The 18,862-nt window shown below is 42.6% G+C and overlaps 1 protein-coding gene and 1 pseudogene across 1 annotated transcript in view; one reads left to right on the top strand and one right to left on the bottom strand.

The window, feature by feature from the left end:
* The first annotated feature begins 10,259 nt into the window (after positions 1-10,259).
* Positions 10,260-10,618, top strand: LOC103749938 (annotated as a pseudogene).
* A 3,462-nt stretch (positions 10,619-14,080) lies between these two features.
* The window catches only part of Det1 (DET1 partner of COP1 E3 ubiquitin ligase), a 22,727-nt gene continuing 17,945 nt past the window's right edge, over positions 14,081-18,862 (bottom strand). Inside the window, exons 4-5 of the mRNA XM_008852844.3 lie at positions 18,162-18,353; positions 14,081-14,899 (exon numbers count right to left, since the gene is read on the bottom strand). Coding sequence (XP_008851066.1) covers positions 14,710-14,899; positions 18,162-18,353 — 382 coding nt within the window. The 3' untranslated portion in view covers positions 14,081-14,709. The remainder of the gene's footprint in view (positions 14,900-18,161; positions 18,354-18,862) is intronic.

The raw sequence follows: 18,862 nt of genomic DNA, 5'->3' as shown, positions 1-18,862 counted from the left end.
AACCAGTGTTCTTAACCACTGAGCCATCTCTCCAGCCCTTTTTTAAAAAAAAAAAGTTTTATTAAATTTTTGTGTATCTCATACATAAAATCATCTTTATACCCCCTTCCCACTTCCCCTTTGGCACCTTTCCATAGCCCCCCCCCGGAGTTCACACATTCAGTCATTTGTATTAAGGCCTATTTTGGGGGGGGTTGTTTTTTTAAAAAAAATATTTATTTTTATTTTATGTGTATACGTGTATTGCCTGCATGTAGGTAAGTGCACCTGTGTCGTGCAATGCCTGCAAAGGACAGAAGAGGCTGTCAGATCCCCTGGAACTGGAATTACGGACAGTTGTTAGGTGCCATGTGGGTGCTGGGATTCGAACCCGAGTCTTCTGTAAGAATAGTCACTGTTTTTAACCACTGAGCCAGCTCTCCAGCCCCCAAGGCCTATTTTGTAAAGTTAGTGTCCCAAGATATCCCTCAGTGCAAGTTCATCCACCGGGGTTTAGTCAACATATCTAGACTGTCTCCCTTCAAGAAGATCAGCTCTTCCTCACCCACCAGTAATCAGCTGCCAATAATTATTCGACTAAGATTGGGGTTTGCTGTTCATTTCCACAGTTCTGTGCTGGGTTTTTGCCTAAGTTTGCATGGGTCTTGTGCATGCTGACACCATTGCTGTAAGTTTGTATGAGAAGAGTCCTAGGAGCCTGTAGGATTATTTCCATATGGTCTCTTCTTTTAAAAGTATTATTATTAATGCATATTAATCATACATATTAATGGGTTTCATAATGATGTTACTATACATTAGCTGAAGTAATCGTGTGAACACAAATCTCACAAATGGCTTCCCCCATTAAACTCTTCAAGGGCTCTGTAAGCACAAAGCCTCGGCAGGCCAGCAAGGCTCTTCATGTTTGGATTGGCTCCCCGACCACATCCTTCCCCATCCCAGGGGGCTCCACAGCAACCCACATGGGTGCACTTGTTAGCTTCAGGCAACTGATGGCCTTGTTTGCTGGTCCCCATGCATACCAGCTCTCTTGTGCCTTCTAGCCTCTTGACCCTACAACGTCCAGTGAGAACACTTTCTTGTCCTATTCCCCCACCTCTCCTTGTCTCCCTGCAGAATTTTCAGCTCAGGTGACATTTTTCCAGATAGCTCTATGCCCCCTCCCTTCGTTTGGGTCATATACCCAAGGTTTTTGCCTCCCAATCACAGTTCATCTCCACTGCCTGTCTATTCATCTGTCCTTCAGACTGGCTCATAAACACAGAGCACAAGGACCGTACCGTACTGGTTTTTTTTAGTCCTGTTCCTAGCTCAAGATCAGACACTCAAAAGCAGCTCAATAAATATTTGTAGGAGGAGTAGAAGAGAAAATCTAAAGTAACCTGTGCAGATGCAGCTGTGTCACAATGGTGACTGCAGAGCTCAGACAGCGGTCACATACTCACACAGGACTAATGTGGGAACTGAGCATGTGGGAGAGACCAAGACCAATCTAGACAGCCCTGACTGTTATTAGCATATGGGACTGGGGGCCTACCAATAGCGACATAAAAAAGCAGGTTATCAAGGTTGCAGGAAGACAGGGTATGGCAGAAGAAACACAGCAGCAGGCAGCATCTGAGCTCAAAGCCTCCAGCACGCTACCTCCAGCCCCAACTGGAAGGAATCAGCTGCCAGTTGGCCTTGGAGCCCATCTCCTCTTTCAAGGCCCTAAAGTCAAGAGTGGCTAGCTGGCCACCCCAAATGAGGTGTCCTTGGTGGTCTTGCATGGGTGGTGTGCCTCATAGGCCTTCAAAGCCCCTAGTACCTCCTGAAATGCAGACTCAACCCACTCAGGTCATTCTCTGTTCTCCAAGTCTCTCATCTCAGCTACTTTGGAATCTCAATGGACTTTTTTCAATTTTACATTTATTTATTTATTTTTAATTTATTTATTTAGTATTGTGCATGTATAACTGTATGCATGCCCGCACATATGTATGGACCTCAGAGCACAACTTGTAGGAGCCAGTTCTCTCCTACCATGTGAGCTCCATGGATCAAATTTGGGTCATCAGGCTTGGTGGCAAGCGCCTGTTTCCTCTGAGCCATTTCACCAGGGTCTAGGGTCTAGGGTCTGTGGCTGTGGCTATTTTATAACTCGTGATGTTCTGTCTTCTCTAATCATGAACTTGGAAGGAGAGGGGTAGTGGAGCACCTGCCCCACCAGTAGTAGGCCATTCAAGAGTCAAGAGGTTTAGCACCATAGCTGCCAGAAATAACAGGTTCAGCTCACTCACACCTCTGGAGAATTAGCCCAAGACCTAGGGCTCCCCACCCCCACCCAGGCTGTGACAGCAGGTGGATGGCCATGGAGAGAGAAGGCCTGAGAGCAATCAGCTGTGCAGGCTGCATGTTGCTAGGAAGCAACCGGCAACAGCTGGCTGAGAAATAAGTCCTGTCCTTGGGAAGGCATGCTCCTAGCCACTAATTAAATGCTGCTGCAGCCTCTCTTTCCTTTGGGGAGTCATAGAAATGTGCTGAATTAATGCAGACAAGAGTGGCCAGGTTCACAAACAGGCTAAGCCTCCTCCTGCCTCTGTGCAAAGGCTCAGGAGGCTAGAATGAAGTTGCTAAGCCCCAGGAGGCAGGCAAAGAAAACCTTGGCCTCAGAATACTCAGTTCAGCTCACCTAAAGTGATTTCCTGATATCCCCACTACCTCCACAGTTGAATTCATGATGGGTTAAATGCTTCCTAACAATCTCATTAACTTCCGTATCTGGGTATACATCCAAAAAAAAGGAGTCCAAGAAAAGTCTGCACTCCTATTACTTATATCAGCACTGTGATTCACAATAGTCAAGAGATCACAGCCCAAGTGTTCATCAGTGAATGAACAGATAGATAAATGTGACATATGCAGTCTATGAAAACTTACTTGGCCTTAAAGGGAAGATAATTAAGACATATGCTACAACACAGATGAACCTTAAAGACATGGTGCTAAATAAGCCAGGACAAATACTGTAGATGTCTACTCATCCAGATATCCAGAGTAGTCACAGACAGAACTAGAATGGTTCTCACCAGGGATTGACAGGAGAGGAAAGTAGAGCTACAAGTTAACAGAAATACAGTCTCAGTTTTACAAGATGAAAAGTTGCAGGGCTTGGGATCAGTAGATCCCACATTTAATCATCTGTTCATTCACTGATGAACACCAGGCTGGGTAGAGCTCATGCCTAGCAAACCCTAGCACTAATAAGTTCTAGATTCTGGCTGTACAATATGCCTATAATGTGAGTAGGACTTGAGGATGTAGCCAGTTGGCAGAGCGCTTGTCTAGCATACTATGTGGTGGTGTACCCCTGTAATATCAGCACTTAGGAGGGAGGGCATGAGGATTAGAAGTTCAAGGTCATCCTCAGCTACACAGTGAGTTCTAGATCATCCTGGGTTACATGAGACTCTCCCTCAAATGAAAAAATAAATAGATATATTTAACACTGCTGAACTGTATATACACTTGGACATAGTTAAGATAATATTTTTGGTGGTGCTGGGGATTTAATCCAGGGCCTCCTATAATTAATTTAAATTTTTTAGTTTTGAGAATTTCATACATTTATACAATGAAATATGATAATATCCCTCATTTCCCGCTCTAGCCTTCTCCATGTCCCCTTCCACCTGCTTCCTCCCAACTTCATTTCTTCTTCTTTTTTGATAACCCACTAAATCCAGTTAATGTTGCCCACATGTGTGTGGTATGGGGCACAGGAAACCTACCAGCGGCCATATCCTCAATAAGAAATTATTGTTATCCACTGCCAATATCTCTTCGGTAAGGGGCAGAACCTGAGGATCATCTACCCCATCTAAGCTAGGATTTTGGTTGGCTTGATCTTGTTCAGGTAACTGAAGCAGGTATGAGTTCATGAATGAGACAGCATTTCACAGCTTGTCTCTCACCTCTGGCTCTTACATCCTTTCTGCTTCCACCCCAATGCTCTAAGAGTGGAGGGGAGTGTGGTTTTGTTTGTGGTTTTTGATACACTGTCTCATTATGTATCCTGACTAACCTGGAACTCCTATGTAGGCCAGGCTGGTCTCTAACTCAGAGATCCCACTGCCTGTCTCTGCCTTCCTAGTCTGTGGGACACCATGCCCAGCTGTTTATTTTATTCTATTTTTTTTAAATTTTTTTATTTTTTGGTCTTTCTTGAGACAGGGTCTCCCTGTAGCCCCAGTTGTCCTGGAACTCACTATGTAGACCAGGCTGGCCTTGAACTCACAGAGATCTCTGCCTGCCTCTGCCTCCCAAGTGCTGGGATTAAAGGCGTGGCCCACCACACCCGGCTATTTTATTCTATTTTTAAGAATTACTTGTTCAGTTCATTGTAGCTTTTGCTTTTGTTTTTTTTCTTTTACAAAAAATAGCATCACACTAAACAGTCTTCAGTGAATGTGTCTCAGAGAGCTTTCCAAGTCAATACATACAGATTTGCCTTATTATCTTTAACAACTGTATCAGGTCCCATTTTATGGATATTTCACAATTTCACAATTTAGTCTGTCTTCTGCTGACACACATTTAATATTACCACTTTTTCATAATGGAAAAGTTGCAATGAACATACATCTTGTCCACATATGCAAATATTTTGCTGTGGTACATATTAGAATTTAGCTGGGTTAAAATTTATGTGCACTTATTAAAATATTCCTTTGTCTTCAAAGAATTCTGAATCAATCAGTTCTTCCACCAACACTGGGCAAAAGCAGCTTACAGCCCTGTCAGTAAACATTTTTAATCTTTGCTAATCTTCTAGATGGGAAATATTACCCACATTTTTTTCATGTAGCTGCTAACCACATGTATCTATATTTTTCCTGGGAACACCCTACTCATAAAAGCTTTTGCTCATTTTTATTCACTTAAATCATATTTTTATTACAGATTTATAAAATGTTTTACTAAGGAAGTCAATCCTTTGATAAATGTATGTCATTGACATAGTTTTACTATATATAAGTTTTCATTTGTACTACTCACATTCATAGCCCACCCCCCTTTTCTGAGAAGGGGCTGCCTCACTGTAAACTTAGAAACAGAAACCTAGAAGACAATGGCATCTCAGCTTCTTAGCACCAGTTTTCAGCCCTGGCTCTTGCTGACCTTGGCACTTGCTTGTCCCTTGGGATCAGCTCATCATGGGGGGTCTTACTTTGTACCCCAGGCTGCCCTCAAACATGTGATCCTCTTGTGTCAGTTTCCCAAATGACTGGGATTATGGGCATACACCACCATTCAGAAATTACATTTTCTTCTCAACCTCCTAAACTCGCCCCCTCCCACATACCAATTTGATAACCAGCAAAACTTATGTCCTTCAAAAACTTTGAGGGGATGTGTTTCAACTACAAATTACTGTGTGTTCTGCACCACCCCATCAGACAAGATGCTTTGCAAACTCTCAAGTTTCCAACATGGAAAGTTATGTGTTTTCATTCCTCTCTGAAGTGATAATGTTTTTTCAAGGAAAATTCCCTCAAGATCCTCACATGCTCACTATCTTACCTGATTTGAAAATCATTTTTCAGGTAAAATTTACTTACAAAATTTTTTTTCCCAAAATGACATTGAAAAAAACCCCGCCTCACAGGAACAAGGTAAAGGTAGTAGTTCTGACTAAGGCATACCTCTTGAGGGCAGATTTCAAACCTCAGAAACCCCCAACAAACCTTTCAAAGAGAGTCTGCAGAGCTTGAGTTTGAAATCACCGGGCATATCCAACCTTTTGACCTGAGACATGACGTTACCATCTAGAAAATTCGCATTCTCTACAAAGTTCATGTTTGGGACCCATGCAATAAAGTTACACAAAAAAATCTCATGCGTTAAGTTTGCAATTTTGTGTTGGGCTGCACCCAATTTCATCAGCGTTTCATACTTGACTTACCTTTGTTTCATTTTTTCCCATATTGGATCACCTGTCCCTGGGAGTTAATCAGCTCCTGTTCAGAGTCAGCAGGAAGTTTCTGACAAATCAATTCCCACTTTAATGATTAGTCCTCTGCTTTGCATGACTTGGTCATATTAGGTGCTCACTGTATTAAAGCTTCTTCCATTTACCCCAAGAGGGGAGACAATCACTCCTTCCTCCATGTGCTTTCTTGGTTTGACAGGTGATCTTTTTGCACCAATCTCAGAATGTTATTTATTAGTGGCATCTTTCTCTTTAAGTTCTAAAAAGCATTTGCTGCTTTGCAAAGGACTGTGGCTTCATGACAAATCTATGCTTTACTACTATGAACACTGACCCACAGCTCTGTATCTGTACCGAGTACAAAGCGACCCTTCACTGGGTTATCAGATCACAGCATGATCTTTCTGACAATATCTTAAAAAGTGCTTCCATTGAATACCTATGGCTCCCACAGTGCATGTTGCAGAAATGATGACAAGGGGGTGAGCGCATCCAGTTGGCACATGCACAGGTAATAACAGCAGTTATGTCACAACTCCTGCCTGGCTGTCACTGACAAAGCCGGTCATAAGATAACCTCTAATTTTTAAAAAAATATATTGCAGTAGTCATACATGGTGGTGCACATCTTTAATCTCAGTACTTGGGAGGCAGAGGCCGATGGATCTCTGAGACTGAAGCCAGCCTGGTCTACATAGTGAGTTCCAGGCCAACTTGGGGTTAAAGGAGACCCTGTCTCATTGTTTTTAATTGTAGAATTGATGAAATGGGGTTCATATTTTCCTATATAAGGTACTTAGCATGACTTCTGGCTTTAATAATGTTAATCAACAACATACACACAGACCCTTAGCAAACCAAACTCCTTTTAATTTAATCAATGTGCTTTGCTGCTGCAAAGAAGATAGGGATGTTTTGGTCCTCTCATACAGGTGTGTTGGAGACAGAGGCCATGACAATAGAATGGCACCACTTGAGATGCTTTCAGCTTTCCATCCATGGGCAGATGTTGAGACTAGAGAAGGGTCAAGTTGGTCTTAGTCACCAGGGCTTGAAGCAGTCTCTGAAACACTGAAGAGACTGAAAAACCTTTCCTTCTGGCCAAAAGGTCTAGAGAGAAGGAAGGAGGCAGCCAGCATTTATTGAGTCCTCACTACAGCGAGGGCTTAAACTACCACACACGTGTGCTCAAATCAGCCAGCAAAGTAGAAAGCCTATCCTCATTACAGAGGAGAAACTGAAACTTGGTAAAGTTCTGATTATCAAGCCCAGACTTACCTAGCTAGTAAATGACAGAGCCACAGCTGCTACAAGGCCTCCATGCCAGCAGAGCTGTTCTCACAATGGCATCAGGGCACTGCAGATAAAGAGTTCAAGTCCTACCATGCCCCTCTCCAATCCAAGTATGCATCTCAGCTTCCCACAAGCATAATCAAATGTTGCCTGATGGAGAAAGCCTTTAATTTTCCCCCTTTTAAACAACAGAGGGTTACAGCTATAAAAGATATATACAGCAAATTAATGTTGTAAACAAAATTGCCCCCTGGAACATCCAAATCACTTAATATGCTCAATTGCTTTGGAAGCACGCATTGCAGGGAACTGTTATGCTGATTACCAATAATTACAATCTACTCATTAAGGAGTGTCCCTGAGGGCTGCTACAACGAACACTTCATTGCTGAGTTTAAGTTACTCTGTGTACTCGAAAATAATGAAGCTACCATCCTTTTAAAAATTATCTAATTTAGGCTTTTCACTCATTTATGCATCTCTGCGAGGGCTCTAAATGAAAGGCAGTGCTGTATTTAAATGGATCTTTCTCTCAAAGGTCCAGAGCAGCTTCGCTCTGGGGCCAAAATGCTAGCTCTACCATGAGAGAAGGAGGGAAAGAGGTTCAGGGAAGAATTTAGAACTGAAAGACCTATTCTTTGAAGTCTGTTCCCACTTTTCTCAAACATTTTAGTTACAAAGAACTTGTTTCTCCAAGGATTCTTGAGATTCATTGTACATTTACTTAGAGAAGATACTAGAATTTACCAAGAGCTACCTTAAATCCTTTAGGAACAAAACTAATATAAACAAATATATAGAGACTGAAAATTTAATATTGGCCAAATACTCAATGGACTGAATGCTGAATCTCGAGTTTGAGTTAAATCATCTTAGTTACAAGAAACATACAGAACCACTCAAATATGGCTATAGGGAGGCTAGGAATACTAGAGAATACTAGAATACTCAGAGAGCCAAGAATAGGAATTCTAGCATTTTGCTTCATAGAAACTGGAGCCGAATATATGAAGTTACCCAGCCACCAAGAATTTCATCACTCTAAGACAGCCATGGGGCACTCTGTAGAGGTCAAGGCAAGTTCACCTCAGTCCTAGAGATCAAGGCCAACCTCAGTAACATAGCAAGATCCTGTCTCCACACAAGACAAATCATGACTCTTTCTACAAGGACCTTTCTCTTTGCACCTATTAATTTATGTTCAACTTCAAGAAAGAGACAACCTGATTCAAAGAGGTTTAAACAGTAAGAATATTGTCTCACAGAATTAGAAATCCAGATGTAGGGTGGCTTTCAGGGTCCACCAGCCACATCTTCAAAGAACAGCATTTGTTTCTGCCTTGTTTTACACCAGGTTAACTTTATTCTAAGGCTAATTCTTTTGCATTTGGACATAGAGCCCCGGATTATGGGAAAGTGGGCTTACATGCTCCCTCACTGCCACTGCTAAGAGAAATATTACCCAGAAACTTTGACCTCAGCATGTCACTGACCTGAATTATGATGTAAGTCATCTCTTAACTAACCCCTTATGCTAACAGGTTTTGGTCTAGGATCCTGTTCTAATCAGTAGCAATGGGTGTGGGGCTGCCACAATTTGGTTTAGACTGCTCAAGGAATACCCCTAGAATGAAGTCAGGTATGGGAGTAGGAAGGAGAGGGATGGAGAGGGATGTAAAAAGGTAAACAGAATGAATAATTTCTAATATTCAGGCTCAAGTCAATGGGAATAGACTTTGAAGCCATATGCAACATTGTTTTTTGAAACAGGGTCTCATGTAGCCCAGGCTAGCCACAAGTTCACTATGTAGCTGAGACTGGCCTTGAACTCTTGATCCTCCTGCCTCAGTCTAAGTGCTGGGATTATACACATGTGCCAACACACCAGGTTCCATATAGGAAATCTTGAGGAAAAAAATAGGTAGAAGGTGGGTACAGAAATTAAATGGTATTAGGGACATACTACTTTTGAAAAGTCTACAGATATCCAAATGAAGCTCTCATGTAAATCAGGAGCTATATGAAACAGGAGCTCAAGAAAGGAGCTAGGGCTAAAGTTATAGCTTTGAGGGCCAATGGTCTATAAGTAGAATTTAAAATCATAGGAAAAGAGAAAAGAATCAACCCAAGAAAATGAGAAAGAGAAAGAGGTACAAATCCAAAGTCTAGTGCTGAACCATTCCAACATGTAAAGATAGAGCTTAGAGAAGCCAGGAAAGGGACCAAGAAAGAAGAATCAGGACAGAAAACAGAAACATGCTGTCCTGGAAACCAAAACTGGGTGGGTGTTTCTGTTGATGAGCTAGGCGCCCAGCCAAACAGTGTATAGAATGGTGTGTGGCCAATGACGTGTGCAGAATTAGCCAAGGTGCAAAAAGACAGAATTTATTCAAATACACGGCAAGGAAAGTCCCCTGAGAGAGAATTGTGCCACTGGGAGAGGCAGAAGTCCTTTTACAGCAGTTGAGGAGGAAGTTATTTAATTTTATTATCACATCATGAGTGCAATAGTTAGTTTTTATTTATTTATTTTTAATTGTGTGAATATGTGTGTGTGTGGGGGGGAGTTATGTTCATGAATGCAGGTGCCCACAGAAGCCAGAGGTGTTGGATCCCCCAGAAATTGCAGTTACAGATGGTTTTTAGCTTCCTGATATGGTCACTAGGAACTGAACTCAGGTTTCCCCAGAAGAGTAGTATGTGCTCTTTAACACTGAGCCATCTCTCCAGCCACAATGGTTTTAAGTGTCAACTTGACACAATCTAGAATCACCTGGGAAAAGTATCAAGGAGGGACTGTCTAGCTCAAATTGGCCTGTTGGCATGTATATGGGGAAATTACCTTAATTATGTTAATTGATGTAAGTGACCTGCCTACTGTGCCACATTAGGCTTGGAGTTGTGGACCAGATAATACAGAAAGTGCTTTCACGCCCTTGGCCATCTTGGCAGCTGCTCTTGGTTGGGGGCCATCTGCACCTAAGGCAGGAAGATGGTGGCTGCAAAGATGAAAAAGTCTCTGGAGCCGATCAACTCTGGGCTCCAGCTTGTTATGAAAAGTGGAAAGTACATGCTGGAGTATAAGCAGACTCTGAAGATGATCAGACACGGCAAGGCCAAATGGTCATCCTCGCCAACAACTGCCCAGCTTTAAGAAAATCTGAAATAGAATACTATGCCATGTTGGTCAAAACCAGTGCCCATCACCACAGTGGCAATAATATTGAATTGGGCACAGCATGTGGAAAACACTACAGAGTCTATGCATTGGCTGTCATGGATCCAGGTCATTCTGACATTATTAGAAGCATGCCAGAGCAGACTGGTGAAAAGTTAACCCGCAAATTTTAATAAAAACTTTGCAGAGCTTGAGAAAGTGAGGTGAGCAATAAGCAAGCATGCACTCATTCTCTCCCTGATCTCGACTGGATGTGACGAGCTGCTTCAAGCTCCTGCCTTGACTTCCCTATAATGACAGACTGTAACTTGGACTTATAAGCACAACACAGCCTTTCTCCCTTAACGTTGCTTTTGTAAGGGTATTTTACCAGAGCAACCAGATATGAAACTCCGACAGTGGGAGTCCTGTGTGGGCCCATATCTGAAGAGACGGGCAGACCTCTTAATATCTTGTTATGTACTAAATTTTACAGTATACACTGTTTTTCTTGAGACTGGCCATTTGTGTAAAACCACTGTGGGTCATTAGAAGTTAGGCTCCAAATGTCTGTAAGGCATCATGAGTCAGGTGCCAAATGGTCATGGCTGGGTTGTTAAAGTGTAGGAATTTTGCTCTTATCCATTTTTGGATGTTTTTCTCTACAACAGTCTATATGCTGCAGGCTTGCCTGAATATCTCAGCCCTCCTACCTCAACCTCACAAATACTGGATTACAGGTGTGCATCATCATACCCAGCTCCAAGTATTTCTTAATTCAGAGCAAAATCACCCATGTCCAGCACTGGGAGGTGGAGAAACACAGAAGTGCCCACTGGCAACATGACATCACTAGTGACCCAGACAATGCAGTTTCAGTGAGTGGTGGCAACAGCAACCCCTTCAGAGTCGGAAAAAGACAGAGAAGTGAAAACATTTAGACAGCTCTTTTGATAAGTTTTCCTATGAACGTTGGCAGAGAAATGGGCAGTAGCTAAAGGAATGGAAGGGTTTAAAGCAGGAATGTGTGAGGACAAGATCCTGCTAGGATGTGGTGATACATGCCTTTAATCCAGGCACTCAGGAGGTGGAGACAGGATCTCCATGAGTTGAGACCAGCCTGGTCTACATAGTGAGTTCCAGGCCAATTATGGCTACATAGTGAGACCCTACCTCAAAAAAACTAAAAACAAAACAAAACAAAAAGGTAGAAGATCCTAGATCTAGATCTAGACACGTGATCTAGAACAAATGTTAATGAAGATTAGCTGTCCAGAGGAAGATGATGCAAGAGGGAGAAAATGATTGTACACCACACAAAGTCCAGTGTCTTTAAGATGTTCAAAGGAGCTGGCATTCATTGGGCAGGTGGGGGTGGGGGCAGTTTGAGGGAGGCCAGGATACTTCATTCACTGAAACAGAAGGCAAAGTAGGGAACAAGAACAGATGTGCCCCATGGTTGGCATGCTAAAGAAAGGAAATGGTTTCAATCTTGATGTGGAGGGGCAGGCAAGGTGATGAACTGAGAAACAAGGAATTTTTGAGAGGCAGAAAAAGGTGGAAAATAGCAATTTCAAGGGGTGGGAAACAGACAAGGAGAGAACATAAGGCTTGTGCAGCATTGCTGAGGCCCATTTTAGGGTTGTGGCCATGAATTTCAGAACAGATACAATTTTCAGATGTTCAACACCCAGAGATGCAGTTTATCCAGTCTACTATGAAGGAAGCAGAGTGGTAAGGAGGTCAAAGGTATTGGCAAGACAGCATTGCTATTAACACACCAAGCCACCTGGGCTGAATAAGGAAAGAAAGGACCTGAGGGGAAGTGACGGCTAATGAAGCTCATGTTCCAGAAATGGCTACTTGTCTACCAAAGCTGTCTTTCTTCCCCTGAACAGAACATTCAGCACATGGCTAGCGAGGCATATGACAGTTCTCAGGCTCTCGTTTCTTATGCATATCCATATGGTTAGGACCACTCCAATGGGATGTGTACAGAAGTGATGTATGTCACTGATGAACAGGGGCCTATAACCAAGCAGAGCCTCCTCCACACTCTTACCCTTACCTCAACTCAATCCAGGATGATGCCACAGGGGACAGCAGAGAAACAAGACGTAAGACATATGGGGTCCTTAGATGGCTATGTGTGGTAGAACCACTCACTGACTAAATTATTTGCCCCGTCAGAGGCAGGGATGTTATAGTTTGGGTGTAAAATGTCCCTCACGGGCTCATACACTTGTATACTGGGTCCCCAGCTGGTAGCACCATTTTCAGAGGCTATGGAACTTTTTGCATATGAGGTCTACCTGGCACATCAGGGCTATAAAGAATGGGAATTATAGCTGGCCAGTTCCTACCCAAGGTATCTGTTTCCTGGTTGGCTTCTAAGATGAGAACAAGCTGCCTCACATGCAGAATCTACTCCAGCCCCATGAACGCCACCATGCTTCCTCATCATGTAACCATCAACTATAACAAATCCTTCTTCCCCTAAGTCGCTTTGCACAGGTATTTGGTTGCAGTAACAAGAAAAGTAATACACAGAGTGTGATAATACTGTCAACCTGACAGGATCTAGAACCACCGAGAAGACAAACTTCTGGACAGGTCTGCAACAGTTTCTAGATAAGGTTAACTGACGTGGGAATTCCCATCCTAAATGTGGGTGGCATCATTCTGGGCTACACAACCCATTCCTGCTGAGCCAGTTCCAGTGGCCCTTCCCTAGTATTCATTGTCTTGTTTCTCCTTCACCTCCCTCAGGGTCCTCAGAGACCCTCTGTAAGAGCTTTTCTGTGTTGTATTACTAAGCGCCACCTCTTTATGTCACTCATTCTTAGCATCTTGCTAGTGTCCACGTCCTGACTCATGGTAGGTGCTCAAATCTTGTACTGAAGGCTGAGAATAAATTTAGCTACTCAGTACTGAAGATGATATCATCAGAACTTTTTAGTGGGGATCAGCATCTCATCACATTTCTTATGTTCTCAGAGGAAGTCTGGCCGAGGGAATACAGGATCCAGCTGTTTGTATCCATGGTTCCTTTTATAATTTGCTCTGGTACCCAACATTCAAAGGTAACTTCTAAGGCAGATGTTTCTAAACAAGCTGATTCTATTACGGGGGATACATTATGCAGAAATATAAACAGGCTGATGAGCCTCTGGAGGGGACTAGTTGAGGATGTGACAGATGGGTATAGTCTAGGGGCCAGGGGGTATCTGTAAGATAGCTGTGACAGCTCAGTCACCCAGGGACAACCAGTTTGATCTCTTTAGGGACACACAGAGCTTGCCAGTTCCCACTACCCAAAGGACAGTATGAGTACGTGCCACAGTGTTTGTTTCTGCCAAGGCTCACAAGGGCTGCCTGCTCTCTCACCAGCAGGACACCAGCAGCAGATGCAAGCATGCTTCCACATGAGGATGTGTGATTACCTCCACTTCTCCAGCACTAATGATTACAAGCAGAAAGCCCTTGGGAAGGAAACAATGCTGACAAATGACTGCCTTCCACACTGGTACTTGCCACTTAGTGCTCTCAGGAGCAGCTGCTGCATCCAGGGCCTCTCATTTCTCTCATAGTCCCTCTCCAAACCCAAGTATCCAAAAAGCACTGGTGTGAGGGAAACATCAAGCAGAAGACAGTTATATAAGAAAATACCAAGGCTTTATTTTTCTCTTACAAAGACAGCCCTGCTCACTGGAGAAATGGAAAAGATACATACTTCTCATGAATAAACAGCATTTATCTGCTACAGGCTGCAGACCATAATGCCAAAGAAGTGACATCGAGGGGGAAAGACGTAATGCTTTTACCTTCACAGTCATAAACTGCTAAGTAAACAAAATTAAATGGACTTAATTAATGCTGGGCATTCCCAAAGGGAAAAGCAAGGTAACTTTAAAAATTGATCGATCAACACCAGGCATTGTGGTGGACGCCTTTGATCCCAGCACTTGGGAGGCAGAGACACGGATTTCTGTGAGATCGAGGCCAGCCTGGTCTAAACAGTTCCAGGCCAGCTGGGGCTACAGGAAGACCCTGTCTCAAAAAGAAAAAATAAAATAAAATAAAAGATCAGTAGCAGTATTGTATACAACAGCAAAGTCCCACTAGGTTGTGCTCCCCTACCCCCAGCTCCTCTCTGGCTCTGTCCCATGGAGGTATATTGGTCTGGAACCCCAAAAGCTAGCAGCCAGCAGCTTTTGCTCGAATCCACTGAGACAAGCAGGGGGCAAAGTCCTAGAAGGCCAGAGGCATGGTTGTGATGAGGCAGCTAGGTGCAGCAGTGTCGCATATGGAAGTTGACGACATACTCCGCATTAGTCCTCTGCACAGAAATAGCAAAAGGCTCAAAAGGGTGAAAGGTGAAGGCAACGAGGCGTCGCACTGTGTGGTTGATGGGGCGGCCCAATAAGCCTGCCTGAATCTCAAACTTGAGCAGGCCAGAGTCCCGGGCATAGAACCTAAACAGAAAAAGGAGACAAAAAAAGGCAGTGTGATATTACCACCACCTTGAAATCTGGACAGCGGCGGTGGGGGTGGGGGTGGGGGTGGGACTCATTGGTTTACGTGATGAATGAACTCCCTCTTACATCAGTCCCAGGCTAGCAGCTTCAACTTTTCCAATAAGCTTATTTTAGAGGCAGAGGGACCATAAAATTAACTGTTATCCTGAGTAGTCTGTCACTTCTCTTTCTCAAGATGATCCTTAATAATACTCTATAACCTCCCCACTTCCAGAAGCACCTGTCTAAAGACTATCTGAACCAGAGCTAGAAATGAGATGCTAGCTGCAAATTTAAAATCTACATGTGTAATAAGTTTTTACATAGACACATTATTTAAAAAGTCAAAAAAGATGTTTTATAATATATTTTATTTAATCTAGTATATCCAAAATATTATCATTTCAACCGATCATCACTACAAAACATTCACAAGATACTGCCGTTCCTTCTCTTTCACTAACTCTTTGGAATCTGATGTGCACTCGATACCTGCACACAACTCTACTTGGTCTCACCTTGTACCACTACTCAACAGCTGCAAGTGGCTAGTGGCCACTACTGCACAGAACAATTGAGCTTTAGGCTCTATCTTAAAATTTTTCAGTTTTGCCAGGCATGGCAGTGCACACCTTTGATCCCAGCACTCGGGAGGCAGAGGCAGGCAGATATCTATGAGTTCAAGGCCAGCCTGGGTTACATAGTGAGTTGCAGGCTAGCTGGGGCTACAGGGAGACCCTGTCTTAAAAAGACCAAAAAAAAAAAATTTTTTTTTTTCTTTTTCAGTTTTAAGAATTCTTGCAACAGGTTTGGTGGTGCAGACCTGTAATCCCAACACTTGGGAAGTAGAGGAAGGAGGACCAGGAGTTCAAGGCCAGCCTGTGCTACATGAGACTCTGTCTCAAAACAACACAGAAAGTAATAAATTTCCTTTGAAAGTTCTTATTTCTCACATAATGGGGCTAGGAATGTTTGGTTTAGAATTTTTCATCTCAAACAGTGAGACTAAAGATGTTCTAAATGACTTGTGGTTTGGGAAATTGGAGATGATAAACAAACAGGCTGAAGGCTGAATCAGGGCAAATTCCAGAAAATGAATAGCCCTGAGCTAAAAAGCTCTGTGATTTTCCTTTTTGGAAAGCAAATATAGAAACAAACCTAAAGAGTAATTGTTTTTGATGAAATAATCCCATTCCCCAAAATTCATATCCTCAGTATTTAATTTAAATGAAATATTAACATGACATTATCAAATTTATTATAATGTAAAAATGCATACAAATAAATGCTCAGTAATAAGCAGACAGTTGAATAAATTATGACACATCTACTTGATGGAATACTATATCAGTGTCAGGACTGTAACTGTGAGGACTGTGTAACTAGATGGAAAACATTCTTAAAGCAGACTACAGAAAAGGATGCCCACTATGACTGCCAGCTACAACACAAACATACATAAACATGCACGACAAAGACCAGAATGGAACCTACAATGAAAGTGTCAGAATGACAGCACTGCCTCTGCCAATGCCCTCAGTGCCTTCCATTTCTCATTTTAAGTTAAAAACACAAAAGAATGATAAGAGAAGCCTCTGAAGTCACAGGTAATGGCATTGCAGGTGTGTTACCTAGGCTCCTCTTCTCAAATTAGAAAGGCAGGGAAGGAAGCAAGGGCAGAAATGTGTCTACTTGACTATATCAGTCAATGAGGCCCATTATGTGCTTTTATGTGTAAAAAGCACATTAACCTACCTGCATAGTTCCCAACATACACAGGTTTATAATTTAAAGTGAGTTGTTTATGCTTTTAAGTCTAACTACCAGTTTATAGGGGAAAAAAGGGGGAAGGGGGAATGAGAACTACAGTCAACACTACCCAGGGATGAAATGAACAAAATCTAGAATGTGGGGAACATTACAGGATGAACAACCTGGTGTCTTGAATGGATCTCACAGCAAGGAAAACAGAGGGAGTAAACCTGTAGAATGAGGAAGATGTTAAGGGGAGTGGCCACATGTGTAAGACTGAGTCAAAAAAGGAATTGTGCAGAGAATAATCATAGGGCAATAGGGAAATGGGAAATCTGATTAGATATTTGGTGATATTAGTAAGTGTCTATTTGTTTTGAGGCGGGGGTCTCACGTATCTCAGGCTGGCCTTGAACTTGCTAAGTAGCTGGTAATGACTTTGAACTCCTGATGCTCCTGCCTCCACCTCCCAAGTGCTGGGATTACAGGTGTGCACCACCACAACAGGTTTATGAAAGCTAACCTTTGAAGCTAGGTGATGGGTACACAAAGTCCTGATACTCTTGACTTTTTTGTATAGATATAAAACTTTCCAGAATAAAACAAAATTCTTTCAACTGAGCTTTGGAATTTTATTGCAGTAGGAAAGATTATGAATGGTGATTAATTGTACACTATGCTATCCAGATCCATTTAATAAAGAATGAAGCTGGACAACAAAAATAAATCTAAACAGCTGTGTGTGATAGGGGATGCCCATCCTCTCAGCTGGGGGTTGAGGAGTTCAAGGTCATCCTTGGCTTCTCACTAAGTTGAGACCAGCTTGGAGAGAGAGGGAAGGGAGAGGGAGGAAAAAAAAAAAATCACTGTTTCCATGCAAAAAAAAAAAAAAAAACCTTCCAAGCTGCAGCTTAGGGCTCCAAGAACACAAACCCTCCCCGCCAAGACAACCCCACTAGAGACAGGGCTAGTTCCTCTTCCTGGTACCAACTATAGCACAGGTTCCAGATGTGGAGGGATAGGTGTGACTTTTAGGAGAGGGATGCCTCTAAGGGGCTAGCTTTAAGATTCCAGCAGAAACAGTTTCTGCTACTTTTACTACTAAGTAACATAAATAATTTGAGCAGATGTACTTGATACAAAAACTGTTACAGAATGGTTTAGGTCATCATAAATAGAAAATACAGCTCCTTTCTGTGGGTACTTTTAAAAGGAGACAGCACTTGTCTGAATTAAGTTTTGAATTGGTTTTCATGGGACGCCAAGAGCAGTAGTAGCTAATTTATGAGCATAACACCTAAGTGATCAAAGCTCTCCCCACAGGATGGAAATAGCCTGCCCTTTCAATCTAGCCTGTGTACAAGTGGAGGCAGACAGTCACGATGACCTGATGTCAGGGAGAGGAAAAAGAGAAAGCAAACCACCTTTCACCTAGAGCAGTTTGCAGCTGTGGTGGTGAGCAAAGTACCTGATAGGGTGATCTCCGCAAGTCTTGGGTCGCTCCATGACTGACACCCACTTGTCATCGTAGCTGAAGAGAGACAAATCCAGATAAGGGCTCCCACTGTAAGACTGGGCACTGATGGGGAGCTGGCCTAGCAGCCGGCGCACTGCCTCCGTGTGCCCTCCGTACTTGGCATTTATAATCGTGTCTTTGAACCTAAAACAAAGTACCCATGAGGAAGGTTCCTTAGCAGTCACCTTGGTTTAAAACTCACAAACACATATAAAATCCACTGATTCTATAAAAAAAAAATGAAACCCTACATATTAAATGAAGGCAGACTCTCTTGTACATTTTAAGTCTGGCAAGCTGTAGTTACTTTTAAAAAGGAGAAAATAGAATTAAAACCATTAAACTTCTTTAGAAAACTAAGACAACAAGTTTAAAATGCATTGAACTGGACTCTGATAACTATTTCTACTCCTTTTTGATAACAGTTCCACTAGGAGAAAATATTCAAGAAGCCATTTCCCAGTGTAACAGCCTTAGACTGAATTAGGAAGGTACACAGGAGAGCAGAGAACCTGGACAGAAGCAGCCCCACACTCTTCTCAGAATCACCAGTATCCAGAAGAGAAGAAAGGCACATAGACATACCTCCTACCTAATGCTGCACTTATGTCTCACTACTCTAAGGAATACTACATTTAATAGGACTTTATATA

The sequence above is a fragment of the Nannospalax galili genome, unplaced genomic scaffold (assembly GCF_000622305.1).
Source record: "Nannospalax galili isolate Female #2095 unplaced genomic scaffold, S.galili_v1.0 scaffold185, whole genome shotgun sequence".
Taxonomy (NCBI): Eukaryota; Metazoa; Chordata; class Mammalia; order Rodentia; family Spalacidae; genus Nannospalax; species Nannospalax galili.
This window is presented reverse-complemented; position numbering and strand designations above follow the sequence as displayed.